At 38.7% G+C, this 21,404-nt stretch overlaps 2 protein-coding genes across 2 annotated transcripts; both read left to right on the forward strand.

The window, feature by feature from the left end:
- The first annotated feature begins 3,866 nt into the window (after window positions 1-3,866).
- On the forward strand, window positions 3,867-7,386 carry pnx (posterior neuron-specific homeobox). The gene is made up of 2 exons (XM_060896013.1): window positions 3,867-4,153; window positions 6,059-7,386. The coding sequence occupies exons 1-2, from the start codon at window positions 3,919-3,921 to the stop codon at window positions 6,502-6,504; spliced, it is 681 nt and encodes a 226-aa protein (XP_060751996.1). The 5' UTR covers window positions 3,867-3,918; the 3' UTR covers window positions 6,505-7,386.
- A 2,880-nt stretch (window positions 7,387-10,266) lies between these two features.
- aebp1a (AE binding protein 1a) lies at window positions 10,267-20,862 on the forward strand. Its single transcript, XM_060895991.1, has 19 exons — window positions 10,267-10,822; window positions 12,412-12,729; window positions 13,316-13,399; window positions 13,492-13,578; window positions 13,766-13,828; window positions 13,976-14,035; window positions 14,238-14,315; window positions 14,952-15,061; window positions 16,017-16,156; window positions 16,267-16,351; window positions 16,489-16,633; window positions 16,714-16,793; window positions 16,987-17,110; window positions 17,935-18,131; window positions 18,218-18,391; window positions 19,011-19,377; window positions 19,669-19,808; window positions 19,886-19,985; window positions 20,069-20,862. Exons 1-19 carry the CDS (start codon window positions 10,558-10,560, stop codon window positions 20,644-20,646), a joined length of 3,195 nt encoding a protein of 1,064 aa, XP_060751974.1. The 5' UTR covers window positions 10,267-10,557; the 3' UTR covers window positions 20,647-20,862.
- Window positions 20,863-21,404: the final 542 nt, after the last annotated feature.

Consider the following 21,404-nt stretch of genomic DNA (forward strand, 5'->3'; position numbering starts at 1 on the left):
ACAAAATTGGGATAGCTGCAAATAATTGATGTCGGAAATGCAAGGAAGACGAGTGGACTTATATACATATGATTTGGAAATGTCCTTTGCTTCACCCTTTCCTGTGTAAAATTCATAGAGTACTTGAATAGAGGTTGGGCTCTAATTTACCTGTAGAACCATGACTATTACTTCTTGGAGATAAATCAGTGGCACCCAGCATAGCAAAAATATGCATTTACCCGCATTAAGATGATTTTATGTAAATGCCCCCTGGAATTGCTTCACACGAGAGCATGTTGTTTAGGTTGTGTAGTGAGGGAGAAATGAAAAGAAAAAAAAAAACAACAACAAATAAAACATGGGATCCTTTTTGGCAGGATATAAAAAATGGTGTGAACGAAAAGGACTGCTCAACAATTGTTTAATTTCCTTGTCCTCTTGTTTTGTTTCATTGATGGGGACAAGTAGCTGGTTATATCATTAACTGTAAAAATGAATACTGAATATTGTGATGTACTAAGTTTTGACTGCTGAACAATAAAAATAGTTGAATTATTTAAAAAAATAATAAATAAAAGATAGACACTTTTTAGGTGTTTTTTGTTTTTTTTTTAAATAAAATAAGATCATAAGTATTAAAACAATTTATTAAAACTATTACACGGCCCATATTAGCCCTAACCAGGGGTGTATGGTCATTCATGGGCCATGCTGACTCATTGTTTTGGCTTTTTTATTTGACTCACAGTTTTGAAAAGACAGATTTTTTTTTTAATAACCACAAGACATTCTCACTGAGAATGTATCACATTTATACTGTGGAATCATATACTGAACCACTGTAAACAAAACGAATCAAGTGATTCTGAGTCGTTTGACACATTCAGAGCCAGTTCAAGTTAAGACTCGCATAAAGATAATCTTAAAATACTACTTTAATTACAGTTAAGTTGCAGAAGGCAGAATATATATATATATATATATATATATCGGAATTCTTACCGTAGGCTATTTGTCAGTGTAATGACGCACCGCCTTGTTGTTGTTTTTACATATATTTAAATAGTTTCTTATATATACAGCAAATACAATGCAAACGATAACAAAGTGAACAATCATCTATTTTATTACGTAATGGTAAACAGGAAACAGCTAGAACAAATAAAAGGCAAAGATTTTGTTGGGGGAAATGCCAGGGAGCTTTTTTGGGAGTCGAAAGAAGAGTCGATTCTTTTTGGTGAGTCGACTGGAAAAAAAAAATCCATTACTTATTGCGCCGTTCTAACAAGAAGCCAGTATGTAAGGTGTGGCCAAAGGTCACGTGATTGCCTAGATTCAAATTCCAGCTTAAAGTGAAGATGAAAAACATGGAGGATAAAACCCAGAAAACACAATAAATATCTCAGGAACACAATGTGATGTTCCTCACTTTCTTCCAGCAGATAATTATTTACAAAAATACGTCTTATGTTACTCATCTATGAATTTTTGCTCATATGTTAAATCATAATTAAATTATTATTTTTTTTTTATTTATTTATTTTAATTATTTTAAAAGCAGTGTACACAAAAATGCACACAGACACACATTTTATGAAACAAAATATATTTACATTTTGCTATTAACTAAAAAGAAAAAAAAGGTTATGTTATGAAACAAAGATGAAGAAAAATGACATCCATGCAATTCACATATAAAGGACTAATTTCATTTTATTTCACAATATTTATTTGGAATTCTGGCTCCAAATTTCACGGCCCACAAACGACCCATAAACCCGTTGAACGTGCTTTAAACATCTATTACCACGACGAGTGCCATTGTTCTCTTAAAAATTACATGGCACTTATTACTTGGACTGTTGTTAAACGTGGCAGCCAGACGACCAACAGGGTAATTACCCTCTTTACGGAATGTAAAATGTGGCCAGATGAATACAGGGACAATTGCTGGGATACATGTCCGTTTGCATGTCTTCCTCTGTGATCTATTGTTGGCCATCTGTGATTTGTGGACAATGCCAGGGGGGATGTTATAGTCTGTAATGAAATGCCCCCTACATACTTTATTTTTGAATGAACACTTCAAAAGGCACTGTTTAACCTCTCAGCATGCCACAGTGGTGTGGTTTTACTTCCAAATGTATCCAAGAAACATTACGATGGTCTTACAATGAATCATTTCCTTGGGACAGAAAGCACGATCGGATGAGCTACATTAAAACAGAGGCCATAGTCATGCTTTAGGTTGCGTTTTAAGTTACAAGATAATTGCAATAGCAACATATGCTTTCGAAATGGAGACGTTTTTCTTTTTGATCTTGATCACTGAGGATTAAATCACGTGGACTAAATTAAAGGAGTCCTACATAATGTAAGATGGCAAATAGAAAAAAAATAGAATCGCACATCTTTTTCTTTGGAAGGGGAATTCTTTCAAGCAACGTTCTTTAATGGTTTAATAGATACTTAAGGGACCTTATTGTTTTCAAAGGGTTTTATTTGGAAAAATCTGTGATAGGAAAACAGTACAGTACCAGAGTGCTTGGCCAGAGAGACATCCAAAGTGTCATACAGATTAATACAACTAACATTTTAAATTGTACAATTTTTTTTTACCCCATGGTCTCTTTCTTTTAGTTGTTTCATTACATTAACTTCCACATATCTGACATACCACAACATTAAAAGGTGCCAGAATCAACATTTCATGCCATCTTTCCACGAATAGTTCAGACCCACCATGTTTTTCTATGCTCACCCGATAATGGCATATTCAACTCAAAAAGGAGCTCGGTTAACAACAAGGTTAATAAGGTTAATCAATTTATGTGGTTTAACTCTACAAGCCCACATCTCCTGTGGAGAATGTGATTGGATTTTAAAAGCAAGGATCTTCAGGCACACTCCTCTTGGCTGGCCCCTTGCTGACAAAACTTCAAACCCTCATCTAGCTAGACAAAAAGGGAGGTCAGCGAGGGTCAGCACAACTCCTGACATCTGCTAATTGTCCTGGTGGGCCGGCTAAGCCTCGCTCTCCAAATACCAGCGCTTTAGTTGGTGTTGACACCTGGGAGGACTCTGGCATCTGCCACGGCAAGACCACCTCTGGAGGTGCTGGGGATTATTTACAACACTAGACTGAACTGAACATACAACAATTTTGATACGGGCATACAAATCTGAAATGGTCTGACACTCAATGGAGCTGATTTTCACAGACAAATCATGGGTCCCGTCTAAACCTACAGACTTATTTATTTATTTGTTTGTGTGTTTGTTTATTTGTTTATTTATTTGCTGGAAGCTTTGAAAGACATGCAGTAAATGACACTAATAGATCCAGGGAGATTTGGATCCTTAGGATTCTAGCTGTGTATCTGGACTTGTAAAGAGTTTTGCAATGGGTTAATGTGTAATGGGCAAGTTTTAATATATATAAAAAAGTTAATTCCTCAACATAGCACGTTAATATTAGAACGTGTTTTGTTATTCCCAACTGCCAAAAAAGTTCTGGTGGAAACTAACTATTGAACTCACCATAAAAAAAAAAGTCCTACTCTACTTGTTGACAAGTCATAACCGAGTCGATTAATTACCATGGCAACCACCACTCGCGCGTCGTGCCGTCGTAAAATCAGTCAATTGCAAATAACTACAAGGGTCGCAACAACAAAAACACTACACGCTCCTTAAGAAAAAGGCGCACGTTTTAACCAGATGCAGGGTAATAAATGTCCGACTCATGTGTTACCCGCTGAGAGGTGCGTGAAGCATTTGCATTTTAAAGTATAAAAGATGAATGTGTTGAGAGAAAGAAAGGGAGGAATGAGGGAGGTAGGGTGTTGAATAGTTTATAGTAAAGACAAGAGGGTTTAGTTTTTATAAATGGTAATTATTCTACACGCGCGCGTCTCGTGGGTTCCGCCAGTATAAATGCGCGAGGACAAGGGGCGAGGACACAAGCACGGATTTTCTCTGACACTCCTCTTACTCCGATCTGCACTTCAGGAGTTTGTTCCGTGCGTGAATATGCAACAAGAAACCAGAAAACCTCAGCGGATTTCTTCTTTTTCCATCGCAGACATCCTGGATCCGTCCAAATTCACAGGGAGGCATCAGGATGCGCAAAGCAACAAACTTTCCGACTACAGAAACAAGAGAAGTTGCGGTGAGTTGATGTTTTGTTTGGGGTTTTTTTTATTATTATTGTTGTTGTGACAGCCGACAAAGCTTCAGATAACATCACCTCTTTGATTAGGGGTTTTATTTGGAACCCACAAGAGGGCACGTGTTAGTGCAAAAATCCCCAAATTTTAATGGATTTCAGGGATTTTTTAATTTGTATTTATTTATTTATTTATTTATTGGTAGCCAACAAAGCGTCAGATAACATCTTCACGTCTTTTAATAAGTGTTTTTATTTTAATGGGTTTCAATGGTATATATTTTTTACTTTATTTATTTATTTTTTAAAGAGTTTTAGCGTTTTATTTATTTATTTTTATATAGGGTTTCAGAGAGTTTTTTTTTTATAGGGTTTGAGATTTATTATTTATTTATTTATTTATTTATTTTGTCAAATCCCATATTTATAACTGAACAAAAGCAGATTTCATTCTCAGAAATAAACAAAACTTAAAAAAGAAATTACCAAAACATTTCCCTGGGTCCTTGTTGCAGGTGTCCACCTTTTAGTCAAGGAAACATCTTTTGTATCTTTCACCTGGAAATGTGAATATATTGTCACAAAATGTTTGCAACTTATCTAGCTTTGCTTACAAAAAGTACAAGTACACCATATGTACTTTGCCAGGTTTAAAAAAACAAAAAACAATCACAGGCTGCTAAAGGTACAAACAGAAAGGACAATGACAGTTTGGTGCCATTACTTTTGAGCATATGAGTCTATGATTCTTATACAGGTCTGGGGTATCCTCAGGAGTTTGTTCATAATGACAGTTTGGTGCCATTACTTTTGAGCATGTGCATCTATGATTCTGACACAGGTCTGGGGTATCCTCAGGAGTTTGTTCATAATGACAGTTTGGTGCCATTACTTTTGAGCATGTGCATCTATGATTCTGATACAGCTCTGGGGTATCCTCAGGAGTTTGTTCGTACAGCCGGAGGATAACTTGTGAAACGTCTACGCGTGTGCTTTTACATGTAGGTTGCGTAGAACATGTCCATGTTCTGTACCTTTAGTGTATCGTTTACCTGAAGATTTCAAAATAATTCAGTTATAAAGACAACTGTTATAGAAACGCCTTTACCATGTTTATTTCTGAACATAGTAAAGGTTTTGCAGGAGCTGCTGTTTTAGTATAGAAATGTAATATACCTTAAGTCATTTACTCAACAGCAGACACTAGACAAATGGGAAACAGCCTCTTCTACAGCAGAAGGCGCAGCTTCATTTTCCTAGTGGCTGTTTGTGACTGACAAAGCTAAAACGTGTGTGGATGCAAAACACCGTCAGCTGGCAGCTTCTGCAAACTGTAGGTTTAGTCTGGGGCATAAATAAATAAATAAATAAATAAGTAAATAAAAACAGTACCAATGCTGCAGCTAGGTGCTGTATTTCTATCACAGGAACATTCTCATCAGTGTCTAGGATCCCTGTATAGCCTAAAGAAATCGTCTGAAACGGCCTGTTTTCAATATGGATGCACTCTCAAGGACTTGAGAGGATTTGATGCACGAGGCATTTTTACTTTGCAAATTACAGGATTTAGGGCATCATTAGAGACAAAGGGCCTGAGTCAGTTCTGATCACGTGATGGTCCGTGCCCAGGATGAAACGAATAGCTTCTTTTCTTCTAACACTCATTCGTAATAGAAGAAACCCTTTTTATAGTGTATTGCATACGGACCGTGTTTTGTCATTTTACTGATGCCTTCATTTCTTACTTGTTCACGAACCCTCACAAGGGAAGATTAGTTAAATTAAATGTATAAATACTGTATGAATAAAAAGCTCTAAAACATTAGATATGCAGGATGTAAATTCAAATTGAATTAATTGGTAGTAATTTCTATCATTTAAAAAAAAATTATATTTTCTCCATTTCAGATGAATTATCCAGTGATGAAAGTGCTGAGGGCTCAGATGAAGTTTCAACAGCCACAGAAGCGAAAGAAAGCCCTTGCATTGGTGGTAAAGTTAAAATCAAGGGTCGTCGCATGCGTACAGCGTTCACTATGGACCAGCTTCACGTGCTCGAGCGCAGCTTCCAGAGCAGCCACTATCTGTCAGTGTTCGAGCGCCACGTCATCGCCAAGGCTCTGGAGCTGTCCGAGACGCAGGTTAAGATCTGGTTTCAGAACAGACGCACCAAGTGGAAGAAGGAGCAAGAGGGACGGGAGCTGGAGGAGCTGTACCAGTGTGCCACGATAGCGCCGGTGATTGTACCGACCACTCTGAACCTCAGTAGCGCCTCCTGTAACAGGTCGAGTTCGGTGAATTTCTACTCAGCACGGAACCTTCTGAGTGCTTATCCCGCACTTGCGTTGCTCTGAGACCAGATTTGACTCACAACCATCTTTCCTTTTCAGCAACTCGTTGCATGGATTTTTTTATTTTTTTTTTGAAAGACTGAAGTGAAACAAGTGGCAATTTGTACCAATTTTATTCGGATTATGTATTCTGTTGTTCGCCATGGTCTAGGATGACCGGCAAAAACAACATGGTGTGTATTATTAGCAGTTAGCATTGAAACTAGGATTGCTAATATTACACAAATGGGAGCTACTAAACACACAATATAGACATGTAGTACAATAGTCTTTATGTATTTATTTATTTTTTACAAATTTTTGTAGGTCTCACTGAAACAAAACAGCTCCATAACCCCTCATACATGATCCCAACATAAGACAATATGGCTGTAATGTTCCCGAAAGCATTTTGTTCAGGTAATGTGGGACACCTGGTTTGATAAAATAGGACAATATGTTTTGCTCTGAATTTCAATTATTTGACGTTGGACTTATCAAAGTGTTATGGCAACGATTCATCTACAAATATGACTGTTAGCAAATGGTTCTTGACAAAAAAAAACAATCATACAAAATGAATTTCGATGTCCCACATCACTGAACTTCATTTACCTGAGGTTTGGGAAGATGCTCTGTGCGCTAAATTGAACATTTGCGTAGTTTAATTTCCTTAGAAACAAATCAGTAAATAAGTCGTAACGCCATGGGTAGTTTACTAAATGTGGAAAACAAATTGATGAGCATGAGCGAGGAAGGTTGCTTAAGGTTTTTTCTTTTCTTTTCTTTTTTAAACTTTACAGGAAGTTCATATCATTTAATCCATGTATTTAACTGTCATGAAATATTTATGAGTTTAATTTGCATATTTATGTCACGTTTTTAATTATGTTGAAATATTTTGCAAGGGAGTTTGTGCATTTTATTTCTGAAACAAAAACAACATTAATGTATATTTTTGCATTCAGATGTTTATTTCTCATTTGACATCCAAGATCATTTTAAATGACCTGATTAATATCATTTTTAGTGTATATTACCTGTGAATAAAATGTAATAAAATAATAAAAACACTTTATGCAACTATTTAGTTTGGATATTAGTAATGTGGGGAGAGACAGACAAACAGAGAGAGATACCATATGGAAAGCAGATCGTCGAGACAGACAGGATATCACTAGGGGAAGTCGAGCCATTCCAGCACATGAATGAGAATGGAGGAAAAAAAAGATGTTTGAAATGATTCCAGTTGAAAACAGAAGGATCACGTCTGTCTGCAATCTTAACACATGGTTCTTATTAACTTCAGCTGTCTTGCCAGCAACATTGATAACTATTCCAAGTCTGTGCAAAGAGTCTGTAAATGGTTAATATAATATACAATACATGGCCAAAAGTTGGTCACTTGATCATGACACTGTTTGAAAATCCCCTCCCAAACACACACACACACACACACACACACTCTCTTTTTTTGGTGTTAATAACCTTCACTCTACTGGGAAGGTTTTTCACTAAATGTTAGAGTGTGGCTGTGCGGCATTGTGCTCATTCACATACCCTCAGGGGTATTAGTGAGGTCAGACGTTGATGTCCGGATTGGCCCTAGTGTTCCAGTTCGTTCTGAAGGTGTTCAGTGGAGTTGAGGACAGGGTTCTGTATAAGATATCTGAGTTCTTCCACTCCAACCTTAATACACCATATGTTTATGCTGGAACGGGTCTAAGATGATTAGTACCTGAGTGAAGGAAAACTGTAATACTATAGTATACAAAGAAAATTCCAGTGAAGGTCCGGCATCCACATACATTTGGCCAGGAAAGTACATGTTTATCTGTTACAGTGGGATACGATTGTTTTTAAACAGCTCCTGACATGGCGTAAAACATGTTTAGTTAAGACCCGTGTCTGAACATGGCTAAACTCCTTAAAATAGTCACGCCATTTCCTCTCTATAGTACAGATCATTGGGCATCTGCTCATTCTATCTTACGCCAGTCAGACTGAAACACTTTCACCCACTAAATTAAAAGCAGCAGAGGAACACAGGAATGGTGTTATCTCAGCACACAGGATTATTACTGGCTCCATCTTGAATTACATAATGGATTTGGCAAACTGAATTCAACCAATAAAAAAAAAAAAAGCACACAATCTTCACGCAACTGCATTCTTTGCTGGAAATCACTATGTTTAAAGCAGCAAGGATGAATCCTTTGCTTTAAAAAACCTGGACCCGTATACTTAAAAGACACTGGTTGGATTCTAACATCTATCTGCTATACATGTGATTTGCATGTCACATGATGTTTTAAATTAACTATTTTTTTATGAGGAACTGGATGACTGTGTGCTCTACTTTAACCAAACCAGATGAATTTGGATGATTTAAATAAAGTGCAATGTCTTGATGTGCAGTGACTGCTGTAGTATATACAGTATGAAGTATGAAGCGCTTTCAGCTTGCCGGCTGGTAGAAAAGAGCCCTTTAAAAATACGCAAAATGGTCGAGGCTGGGGCTGATTTGTTTTAAGAACAAACTGTAGATTCATGCAGCCTATCATTTACTGTACAGTCATGTCAAATGATTACAATTAATGAAATCAGATGTTTTCAATCAGGATAAACAAATGAATGGTTTTATTGTCACTAGTCTGATATAAAATAAGTCAGGACACTGGCATTGGCATTGAGTCTGCGACTCTGTTTTAACCTTACACAAAATTTTAGTGGATCAAAGTTTAGGTGCTTTGGGTACTTGGGGCATCTCAGAGAGCAGAACTGGGTTTGATATCACTATTTACATTAAAGATAGAAATATATGTGTGGGAAATAAAGGCAAGCCAAAAATACTTAAAAACACAAAATTCTTAAAGCTCTTAGTGTTTAATTTCATTAACACATTAACCACAACTGTGGAGTGTGACTCTGGTATAAAGAGTCACTGTCAGATCTGAAACACAGCATGAGACGTGATTGAAAAGGCAAATGTGAAATAAAAACATTGGGTATAATAAACCAGAATGGGTTACATAACTTTCTCAGTTGTTGAGGTTTAAAAAAAAAACCCGATAAGTAAATAAACTTAGAAAACAATGTCTACTTAAAGTAAAATTTACCAAAGAGATAAACAGCAGAACTTCAGAAATCCAGAAATCCAGCTCCTCAGTTTATCATTCTTACTTTTCACCCTGTGGCCTAACCTCAAGTTCCCAAGAAAATACATTTACACTTTGTGCAATACCGTTACAAGTCGTCACTGCTTTCACCTCAACTGTACACTTTCTAGTTTGGGTTAGTCATTAGTTGATTAGTCATATCCACTAAATCCAATAAAGTCACTTGTCTTGCACTCCATTGCAAATAAATGGTCCCGTTTGCCTCTGTGGTGTTATGTGGAAATTTTAAATGCATGAGAGTTTTCTGTGTAGAGAAAAAGTCATTGGAATTTAAGACATTATGGTCAGTGGGGGTGGATTGTGGAAAAGAAAAAACATCCAGCATGGAAAAAAATGTCTAATAAATAAAAACGACCAAACAAATTTTGCCAATACATTAGAGATGGCTCGGTTAAAAAAAAGAGTAAGGATGTGTATCGTTCGGATTGCAACAGATTAAGAAGTTTAATCTGTATTTTATTAAATCGACTTAATACAAGATGTTGGAAATCATTTGTCTTTACTCTGAAGACTTTTTTTTTAAGCCACACACCCTCCCCCTTCCTCAAGCTCTCCTTTCAGTACCCTCCTCAGATGATGATCCTTTTTTTCCTCAAGACTTCCCACACTCACTCAGAGGGGGCTGTCGGAGGAATTCGGCTGGAGGAACAGCTCGGTACGAGAAAGCAAGCACGACACGACTCCAAGCTCAACATCTGATTCCACTGTCGTTCTCGTTCATTCTTCCTCTTGTTTGGATTAGTGTGTTGTCTTAAAATTTGACCACCGTCTTTGCTTATGTTTAAAGAAAACCAACACACCTTCTTCCATTTGGTTCCTTTGCACATTCATCTGTGACGGCAAGTCTGGGTCTCCACCGTCATCAATTATTCTTTTATTCTAAATTCCACTCCAGTGAATGAAGATGCGCAGCTTGAAGGTTACGCTCTGGCTCACCTTGTTTGCTTTCTGCTGGACTTTATCATCCTTTGAAACTGTGCAAGCAGGCAGCAACATCAGGCCTGGGAAGACCACCAAAGGTCTCAGAAGACAATCTGTCATTGCTGATCAGCAGAAAAAAGAATTACAGACAGAAGACACTCAACTGGACGAGCCCAGTGCAAATGAGGAGGGTGAAAATGACAAAGAGAGCAGTAAAAAGTCACCAGAAGTCATCTTAGCAGGTAAATAACTTCAACATCAGACTATTCAGTAGTAAAGCATGTGCATATGTTTAAGCTAGGAGCAGTTCCTTTACAAATAATTATACAGTGATTAAAGTTTTAACCAATCTGGCAAAAGTTTTCTTCCTTTTACTGAAGGTAGAATTCTGCCATGCAGTCTACTGACACACTATATATTTCCCAGAAACACCCTGCTCTCAGGGTAGTGAATGGAAAAGAGATTACAGTTAGGGGAGCAGTGAAGGAGTAGATGGTAATCACAGATGGCATCATGGCCAAGAGAAACATGGAGGTAATTCTCCCCATCCAAGCACGCCTCCTTTACTCTATTTTGCTAATAAAAGGTCCTGATGTTCAGCTTTTTTTTTAAAGCAGAGGCAGGAAGAGAAACATTTGCTTTGATTTAAGCTCACAGCTATCTGCCTTAAAGGTAATTTAGTCTAAAAGAAGGGTTTGAGAACTGAAGAAAAAAAGGGTTAGGGTTAGCCTACTCAGCTACTCAGCGACTCGTGATCGATGAGTAGAAATGCTTACTGGATTATCTGCAGACAAGCAGGAGATTTATGCCTGTGGTCTGGATTCAATCTGACACCATTTTATTTCATTTGCTAGCTATCATTGTCTGACAACTGTTTAATAGCTGTTAGACTTTTCAATGCTTTTAAATCAGAATGGCTAAAACATGGACCACTTGGCCTAAAAATTGGGAAGTTGAAGATTGGAAAAACGTCTGCTGAGTCTGTGGCCGATTCTTCTGTAACCGAAGATTTCCTGTTCTTGGCTGACACGAGTGGAACTCAATGTGGTCATCTGCTGTTTTAGCCTCAAGGTTCAAAGTGTTTTGCATTCTCAGGTTACTTTTCATTTCACCTTGGATATAATGAAGGGTTATTTGAGTTAGCCTTCCTATAGGCTTGACCCAGCCTATTCATTCGCTCTGGTAAATTCACGGACGTTTTCTTTTGTACCATTCTGTGTAACATTTACGCCATTGGCAGACTCCCTTATCCAGAGCGACCGACATTTTTGTGTCATTTTGTACGGCAGAGCAATTGAGGATTAAGGGCTTTGATCAGGGGATCAGCAGTGGCAGCTTGGTGGACTGGGGGTTTGAACTCACAACCTTCTGATCTGTAGTCCAACATTAGCCAACTTAGCCACCACGTCCCCCACAAGATTTAGAGACTATCCTTGTAAATCCTTGCAGAATACTCAAATCAGCCCATCTGTCAAGAACAACCATGCCCTTCACACAGATCGCACTTTTTGTATAATGTGAACGTTAACTGAAGTTCTTGACCTTTACCTGCATGATTTTATACACTGCCCTGCTGCTACATGATTGGCTGAATAAATAATTGTGTGAATGAGCTGTTGCTAAAGTGCCCAGTGAGTTTGACCAACATATACATACATGGTGAAAATACATCGTATGCAATGAACTTTTCTGACTTTATCTGTTGAATTGCGAATTGAAAAGTGGTGTTTGATTATTTCTACGCAGTTCATGTTCTGCTCTTCTGTTCTTCTACTGTATGTTCTTTTTTTTTCGGTGACACATCATCTATTTTTCCTTTCTTCGGCTCAAGACAAGGCAAAGAAAGCAGCAGAGAAGGAGGCCAAAGCAAAGAAACCAAAGGTGCCCAAACCCACCAAGGCTCCCAAGCCTGCGAAACCAACAAAGAAGCCAAAACCAACCAAAAAACCAAAGGCACCAAAGCCAACCAAAAAGCCCAAACCACCAAAACCAACCAAGAAACCCAAACCTCCAAAACCTACCAAAAAGCCCAAGGTAGTGAAGCCCACCCCAAAGTATGAAGAAAATGAGAAAGCCAGCTCTCCGTCTAACAAACCGACCATGGATGAGGAAGAGAAGAAAATTCACACAGAACTTGGATTGGACAAATGTACGTATTTGCTAGTATGCGTTATGTCATTTTGTTATTTTCTAAAGTCTATATTTTAATCAATGATTACAGATTTGTGATTAGTCTGTAAAACTCTATTGGCTTTATGCTGCATTTCTTCCAAACAACAAACAACATAAACTATAAAGTTCAGACCCTTTAATTCAAGCCAAAATTCACCAAATTGCCGGTTCTGCCACCCGTCCTTTAGTGTAATTTGTACGTTGATTGGTCAGTATGTGCTTAATCTGTCTGGGGCAAAACAGGATGAGAGAGTACATAATCCACCTGGTTCATAGTTATTACACCCACAACTGTAATTCACAACTGTACCTTCTGAACTATTACTGATACTGTTACAGATGTGTCAGCAAAGTGAATATCAGCAGCTCAAGATGGAACCTACAGGCTGGGTTAGAGAAAAATCAGCCCAAGCCTTGGCTCTTAATACCATTCCTTATATTTTCCGTTCGATAAAAGTCCATAAAAGTTTGGTAAAAATTGATCGAAATTCAAACTTGTCTAATGCCGTAGCACTTACTATTTTCTTTAGTTTCTTGTATCCTTGTTTCCTTTTCTCTCACAGATCCTCCCACTAAGAACAAAGATGAAAAGACTTCTATTACCGAAATCCTAAAGGAGCATGACCCCAGTTACTGGGATGCCAAATGTATGTATAATTTTGTGTGAGTGCAAACCAGTATTAAGTAAAAGACGACTAAGACAACAGCTGAACATTTTCCTCTTTAAATTTCCTGATAGATGAAGTTACAGAGCCTGATCTCTTGCCTAAAGTCAAGGAGGCCGATCCTATCACTGAGGATCCCAGCATATATTTACCCATTCCAGGTAGTCGAAAGATAATTTCAGGTTGAGAAAAACCCACAAAAGAATTGAAGGCATAATTACATTTACAGTTGCATACTGTAATTAGAAAATTCTTTGATCGACATTGAGTCAAAACAGAAGCATTTTGTGAGCTGGGTGTAATTTCTTTTTGTCATTGTTTGTTGTTTGTGTGCATTTGTGTGTATAGAAGAGACCACAGTCACATCATTTATACCACCACCCTGGTATGAAGAATACGATTATTCTGACTGTACGTTTACTTCGATTCTTGTCTGATTAAATTATATAAATAATAAATAAATAATAAGCATCGCTGGACTTTATGTAACTTTTGCTTTGATCTTGCTTTCTCTCGTGCTTTCTTTTTTTCTCTCTTCTTTGCCTTCTCTGTAATCAGTGGCAGCAAAGAAGCTGGAGGAGGAGATGGAGAAAAAGCGGAAAGAGAAGGAGGAAAAGGGTCTAATTTATGTTTTTTTTTTATGTATCACCTTTGCAATAACAGTTCAGACCTCGTGAGACTTCTTGATGGTCTGTGTGTCACGTTGTAAGAAACGTGCAATGGAGTTCAACACTTGTAATCATTTGGCTGTCTATGATTAATGATGTTTTTTTCCCTGAACTTACTGTTCATTAAATTCTATAAACTCCCCCCAAAACAGCTGAGATACTCAGGAAAATATGGGAGGAGGAAGAGGAAGAGAGAAGAAAGCAAACTCCTGTTTATGTCAAACCAAAAAGTAAGCCATTCTAAAAAAAAAACACATCATTTACATAACGGTGTGCTAAAAGAACTGTTCCGCTAATAAACCAAGAATGCATATGATGCAGAATTTCTCCAAATAAACTAGTCACAGATGCTTTTCTTTTTGAATGGTATTCGCTCCTTTGTTTTCTCAAACTGCAATAAATGTCAGTTGTTAGCTTCACAACCCCCGCAGTGTGTTTCGTGTCCAGCTGGAGCGAGGCCTGCAGTCCCCGATTGACTCCCAGTGTTGGAAGTTTTAAGAACAAGCCAGCGTTTCTCTTGGCTCACGCTCCATTCTTTTCTCTGTTCAAATGAGATTCTCCTCTCAAAAGGCCTCTCGCAATCCGGGGTAGAATCAGTTAGTCAGAGTGATCACTCATTCTCATCCTGCACAAACAGTGACAAGGCTTTTTATGACCATCAGCATATGCCTTAGATGTTTAGTTGGGGTTAGTCAAAGACTGGACGTGTTCACTGTTACTCATTTACATGTACAGGCCCACGCCTGAAAATGCAGGACAGTCCTCAAAGTAACAACCATGCACAATTTTTATAACTGTGGAAAAAAAGGTTTTTGGTCAGATAGAGATTATATAATAAATAAAGTTTATCTATTGTCTCAATGCAGATTGTCCTCCAATGGGCATGGAGTCACATCGCGTGGAAGACGACCAAATCATGTCCTCTTCGACGTCTCATCACGGGTTTGCGGCCCAGAGAGGTCGTTTGAATATGCAGGTGCTGACACCAACTCGATCAGAAAAAGTATTGGCCCCCTTTCTAAATACATTGTCCTTCTCCTATTTCTCCCGTTTCATATATCTATGAAATAAATGAATCGCTTTAAAAAAAAAAAAACAACACTACAATGATCTGGAAATCTCCAGTCGGATTGCTCAGAAGGTGTTGATTCATTTTCTGTAACAGTGGTTCGGACAGTACTTCCAACCAGGAGTCAAGTTATAATGCTCACACTGTAACGCATCGCAATTTGTATAGTAAGCACTCATACACAGGGATGTATGAAGTTTTCTGAAAGGACAGGTTTATTTAACATATTTAAGAAGAAAGTGTCCATTATCTTACTATGTGCTCTGTATTTGTAACGGTTAAAAAGAACGGAGGAAGTTGCGTTCTATTGTAAACAAAGCACCTACAATCCTGCAGGCATTAATATACAATCGTATAGGGAATAACAGGAATAAAACACTGTGCTGTTACATTGTTGATTCATTACCTATAACAGCATGTCTCATCATGTTTTATTCCCTACTTATGTTCCTTTTTTATTTTTAGAGATATGAACTAGTAATGCTGAAAAGCCACCAATTTAAATGATAACCCAGGATTCATTAGAATATATGTGACTTTATTTAATCAGATCGTTTAATTTTATGTATTAAATTAGGGCAATTTTTCATGAAGGACCAGATGATGGTGATGAATAAATAAACCTACGAAATGTTATAAGATCCAGAAAAATAAAAATAAAAGGAGAAACAATGTACAAAATCTGTCAAAGGGGGCTGAAATGTACCTTTTTTAAAAAAAAATTTCAAAGGTATATTACTTTTTTTAAGTGAATATTACACTTATGTGAATAATGATGCTTATGTCAATAATAACTTTAATATGCCTCAGAGGTTTAGCGGGATTAAAATAAAGGTTGATCTCCATTGATTTGCTTTTCCAGGCTTCGACTGATGAGGAGGATGTATACGGAGGGGCCTGGTGTGCTGACACAGAGGAGAAGGAACACTGGTTTCAGCTGGACGCCCGGCGAGATGTGGAGTACACCGGGGTCATCACTCAGGGCAGGGACTCGGAAACAAAGTAAGAAAAGTACAATATTTCAGGTCTTGCTAGCTACCTTATGGTTGTTTAGTAAAGGGATTACAGGATGCTAAGGCAGGTTTCTAACCAAATAAAATTTGTCCTTGCAGTGACGACTTTGTTTCAGCGTATTTTGTGGCCTTCAGTAATGACACACGTGAATGGACGGTGCTTCACGATGGCTATGCTGAATGGGTGATCAGATTTATTCGTTTTTTTATTTATTTTACCTCAAGTGCATATGATGTAATAATTAATACATGCCTTCTTTGCTTCATGGGTATGATACTAAAGCCAGGCTTTAATCACTCCTTATCAATTTGAATCTCTAGCTCTTTTACGGCAATGTCGACAAAGATACTCCCGTGAAGAACGAGTTTTTCCGTCCTGTAGTCGCACGATATATCCGAATCTTACCCCAGAGCTGGAACGGCAGTCTGTGCATGAGACTGGAGGTGCTAGCCTGCCCCCTGCCTAGTAAGCACTGAGCTTTACTTTTACAATCAGGGTGAAAGTTGTTTTCTCCTTCATAAGCAAAGGTTTTTTTTGTTTAACAGATAGTTTCCCGACAGAGAATGATGTCACACCCACCGATGACTTGGATTACAGGCATCACAACTACAAGGAGATGAGGCAGGTGAGGCCAACGTGCCCCATTTTCATAATGCAAAGTACCCACGTTTAAGTTTAAGGGCAGTCCTTCTGTATGAGCATGTGCATTGCTCTGCTTTGCCTCTTGTTGATCTTTGCCTCTTCACTTGTTTGCAATCCAACTTCCCTTTCCATTGTTCTCCACTTCTACTTTCCTTTTTTTTTTTTTTTTAATGCAGATGATGAAAGTGATAAATGAAGAGTGTCCCAGCATCACCAGAATCTACAACATTGGCAAGAGCTCTCAAGGGCTGAAGATGTACGCGATGGAGATCTCGGACAACCCGGGAGAGCATGAGACAGGTTCTGTCTATTCATAGATGGGTGACAAATTATAGAAAAAAAAACAAAAACAAAGAAAGACCATGTCTTAGTAAGGAGCTCTGCGACTATGAGGCGCTATAATAACTTCAGTACACTGTGGCATAGATTCTCATACTTCAGTCTAAAGATATTTCCTTAGATGCTGGTTTGGTGATAGTGATAATGATCCAAATGTCATATGATTTCCATTATTTTTAACCAATATAACTATTCAGTGAGCCCCCAGTGACCTGTAGATGTGGGTGGAGTCACGCTGTAAAAGACCACTCCCATTATAGAAATGTGATAATTGAGGGGATCAGTCAGAAGACGTGATCTGCAGTGTCTCTTCTGTTTAACTGACTTTAATTCATCTCCATTTTGGGTGCCACACAACGACCCATTACAAAGTATTCAGAGTAATGTAAATGCTTGGGGGGCACGGTGGCTTAGTGGTTAGCACGTTCGCCTCACACCTCCAGGGTTGGGGGTTCGATTCCCGCCTCCCCCTTGTGTGTGTGGAGTTTGCATGTTCTCCCCGTGCCTCGGAGGTTTCCTCTGGGTACTCCGGTTTCCTCCCCGGTCCAAAGACATGCATGGTAGGTTGATTGGCATCTCTGGAAAATTGTCTGTAGTGTGTGATTGCGTGAGTGAATGAGAGTGTGTGTGTGTGCCCTGCGATGTGTTGGCACTCCGTCCAGGGTGTATACTGCCTTGATGCCCGATGACGCCTGAGATAGGCACAGGCTCCCCGTGAGCCGAGGTAGTTCGGATAAGCGGTAGAAAATGAGTAAAATGCTTGGTGCTTCCTGTTTATATTTCAGGCGAGCCAGAATTCCGCTACACCGCTGGTCTTCATGGGAATGAAGTTCTAGGCAGAGAGCTACTATTACTGCTCATGCAGTTCCTCTGCAAGGAGTACAACGACGACAACCCTCGAGTGCGGCGCTTGGTGGACGGAATGCGCATTCATTTAGTGCCCTCTCTCAATCCAGACGCGTACGAGCTGGCTTATGAAATGGTACGGCAAGTTCCACACATTATTAAGCCATATGTTAATGTCTATCAAATTCTTTAATACATTCAATAATTATTGCTGTGTATTAGGGCTCGGAAATGGGAAACTGGGCACTAGGACACTGGACTCAGGAAGGTTACGACATTTTCCAGAACTTTCCTGACCTTAATAGCATCCTTTGGAGTGCAGAAGACAGGGGCTGGGTTCCGCGCATTGTGCCAAACCACCATATCCCCATTCCCGAGAACTTCTTGAATGGATCAGTAAGCACAAGCAAAGCACTTCATACACACTAGAGTCGATTTAGTGGGCTTTGCGTCTATCTTTTATATCAGTGCATTATTATATTTAGTGTTGTGGTATGTCTGTGTCCTCTCCAGACAATTGTTTTCTCTCTCTTGAAGTTAATAACTAAAAAAAAAACAAAAAAACATTAGAACGCACACCTTGTCATGTTTGGTTGGGGGGGAAAAAAACTTACTGACACTAGAGACTCCTTCCATAAACTAAACCTCTCCTTACAGAAAACGCCGTTAAATCAACGTTTGGATATTTTTATTTGCTAAATAACTGCAGGTTTTCAATCTATTTATTATTAGGCTGAGATTATGTAAGGTGTCACGATCCAAGTCCCTGTGAATTAGCATAGAAACACTAACATATTAGATCATAGGAAAATTAACATATTACACAGAGTGCATTCATATAAAACCATATATATAAAATAAAATGAATCCACACCGTCTGACCAATCAGATACTTTAATTCAAATTCATTCATCTGTGGTATTCTTTATAGTGATACATTTGTGAGGCAAATTAGTTAAAGTGCTTTGAGAAGATCCTATTAGGTACCATGGATCACATCATAAAATGTTTGCAGGTGGCTGCTGAGACAAAGGCCATCATCTCCTGGATGCAACGAACACCCTTCGTTCTGGGAGCAAACCTGCAGGGAGGTGAGAATATTGTCACGTACCCGTTTGACATGCAGAGGCCACCACAAGCCAGAGTCCCAGCTGGGCGTCCAAGCCACAACATGAATGAAGAGACGTGGGCCAGGATCCAGAGGCAAAACGAAGGTGCGCTGCGTGAGACGCCTGACGAGAACATGTTCCGCTGGCTGGCCATGACCTACGCTCACAGCCACCTCACTATGACGGAGACGCAGCACGGCTTGTGTCACACTGATGACATCACAGGCGGCCAGGGCATCATTAATCGTGCTAGCTGGAAACCTGTTGTAGGCAGTGAGTAAGAAATAATATACTATGCTCTCAGACTGATCTTATCCGAAGAGGGTCAGTGCATGTGCTGGTTTTTATCTCAGTCAAGCAGGAGCCACACCTGATTCCTCCTGTGTAATACACTAATCTTGGCTTTCAGTAGACTTAATTGTGGCTTCTGCTTAATAAGAATAAAAAACTTGCACCCACACTAGAACTTTCTAAAAATTGGACAAATCTGAACGTTTAAGCACCAAAGGTTTTCTGTGAATATTTAATCATTCACTACACCATTTGTCATCTGCATTCCCATAGGCATGAATGATTTCAGTTACCTTCACACAAACTGCTTTGAGATATCCATCTTTCTGGGTTGTGACAAATTTCCGCACGAAAGCGAGCTGCCTTTGGAGTGGGAGAACAACCGGGAAGCCCTGCTTGCTTTCATGGAGCAGGTAAGGGCTTTTACCAAGTATCACAGTGAAGTGCTGTATAAATAACAAATATAATTTCATTGTATGTCATCCATTAGGTGAACCGTGGCATCAAAGGTGTGGTAAAGGACACTGGTGGGAATGTAATCTCAAATGCTACAATATCAGTGGAGGGTATCAGGCATGACGTCAAAACAGGTACCACCTGCTATATGTATAATGATGAGAGTATAGAAAGAGTTCCTGGGAAATTCAATAACTTAGCTTTTGTCTCCCCTCAGCTTCAACAGGTGATTACTGGCGTCTTTTAAACCCAGGTGAGTATCGTGTGACTGCAAGAGCTGACGGTTATTCATCTCAGACGCGCTTGTGCATGGTAGGCTACAAGGCAGGCGCATCACGATGCAGCTTCACATTATCCAAGTCCAACTGGCCAAGAATGAAAGTGATCATAGAACTGAATAGGATTACCCAGACCCAAACTGGAAGCACAAGCAGTACCGGTCCAAATAAAAATAACCTGCCTGTTGGGGAGAGACAAAAACGACTGCGCCGTCTGCGTCTGATGCGTCTGATGCGTCTGCGCAGGCTACGGATGCAGAGGCTAAGAGGCAACATGACTACCACTGTAGTGCCAACAACTACCACCACCACCACCACCACCACCACCACCACCACCGCCACCACCACCACTCCACTTCCCACCACCCACACAGAGCTGAACACAGAAACTACTGACTCGTGGTTCGACTCGTGGTTTGTGAAAAACAACAAAGACGTGCCAGACCCCATCGAGTCTGAGCTCCCCGAGACCGAACCAACACGAGACTACTTTGAGTACAGAATAGATGATTATTGAGCAGTTTTACAAACCTTCTCTACTAATATGGACGTTCACTCTGTGGAACAGAGTGCCTAAAGATTTTTGGATATTCTCCTAATGAGATTTAACAAAACCTATATAAATCATAAAAGGCCACCTTGCGTTCAACTTACAAAAGTGCACTCTTTTTTTTTTTTTTTTTTTTTTTTTAATGTAATCTCATGTTTTTATAATAAAAATGCCTGGATTCTATTATGGTCTGCGGTGTTATTCATTAAATAAATAAAATTTTAGATGTTTAAATAACAAAGGACACTGATTCTTAAAGTTAGGTTTATGAAGTATAGTCAGGGTTTTTATTTTAAATGAAATAAAATATGTATAATTATATGTATAAGTGGTGTATATATATTATATATGTATAACTATTTATATGTATAAATAGATAATTATAGATTATATACATTTTTACTGAATGGGTTTAATCAGCTTCAATAATTCAAGAACAAGTAGACAGTCATCCTGGGTGTGTTCAAGAATAATTCATAAAAGAACTCAATAGTTCAGCTATAAAAAGCAGAAATGTATTTCACATTTAAATCCTAAGGCTAAATAGCTGAATGATTTTTTTGTGCCTAATGGATTTCTAATGTCTAGTCTAGAAATATTTTTTTTTACTTTTATTTTGTAATCCTCTCAGCGCCGTCGTACTTTTTTCCAGTGGCTGGTTTCCAAATAACGTCGTTCTCAACATCGAGAGCACTACATAGGGTGTGACGTCACTATTTCTGATC

This window comes from Tachysurus vachellii, chromosome 20 (genome assembly GCF_030014155.1).
Source record: "Tachysurus vachellii isolate PV-2020 chromosome 20, HZAU_Pvac_v1, whole genome shotgun sequence".
NCBI classification, from domain to species: Eukaryota; Metazoa; Chordata; class Actinopteri; order Siluriformes; family Bagridae; genus Tachysurus; species Tachysurus vachellii.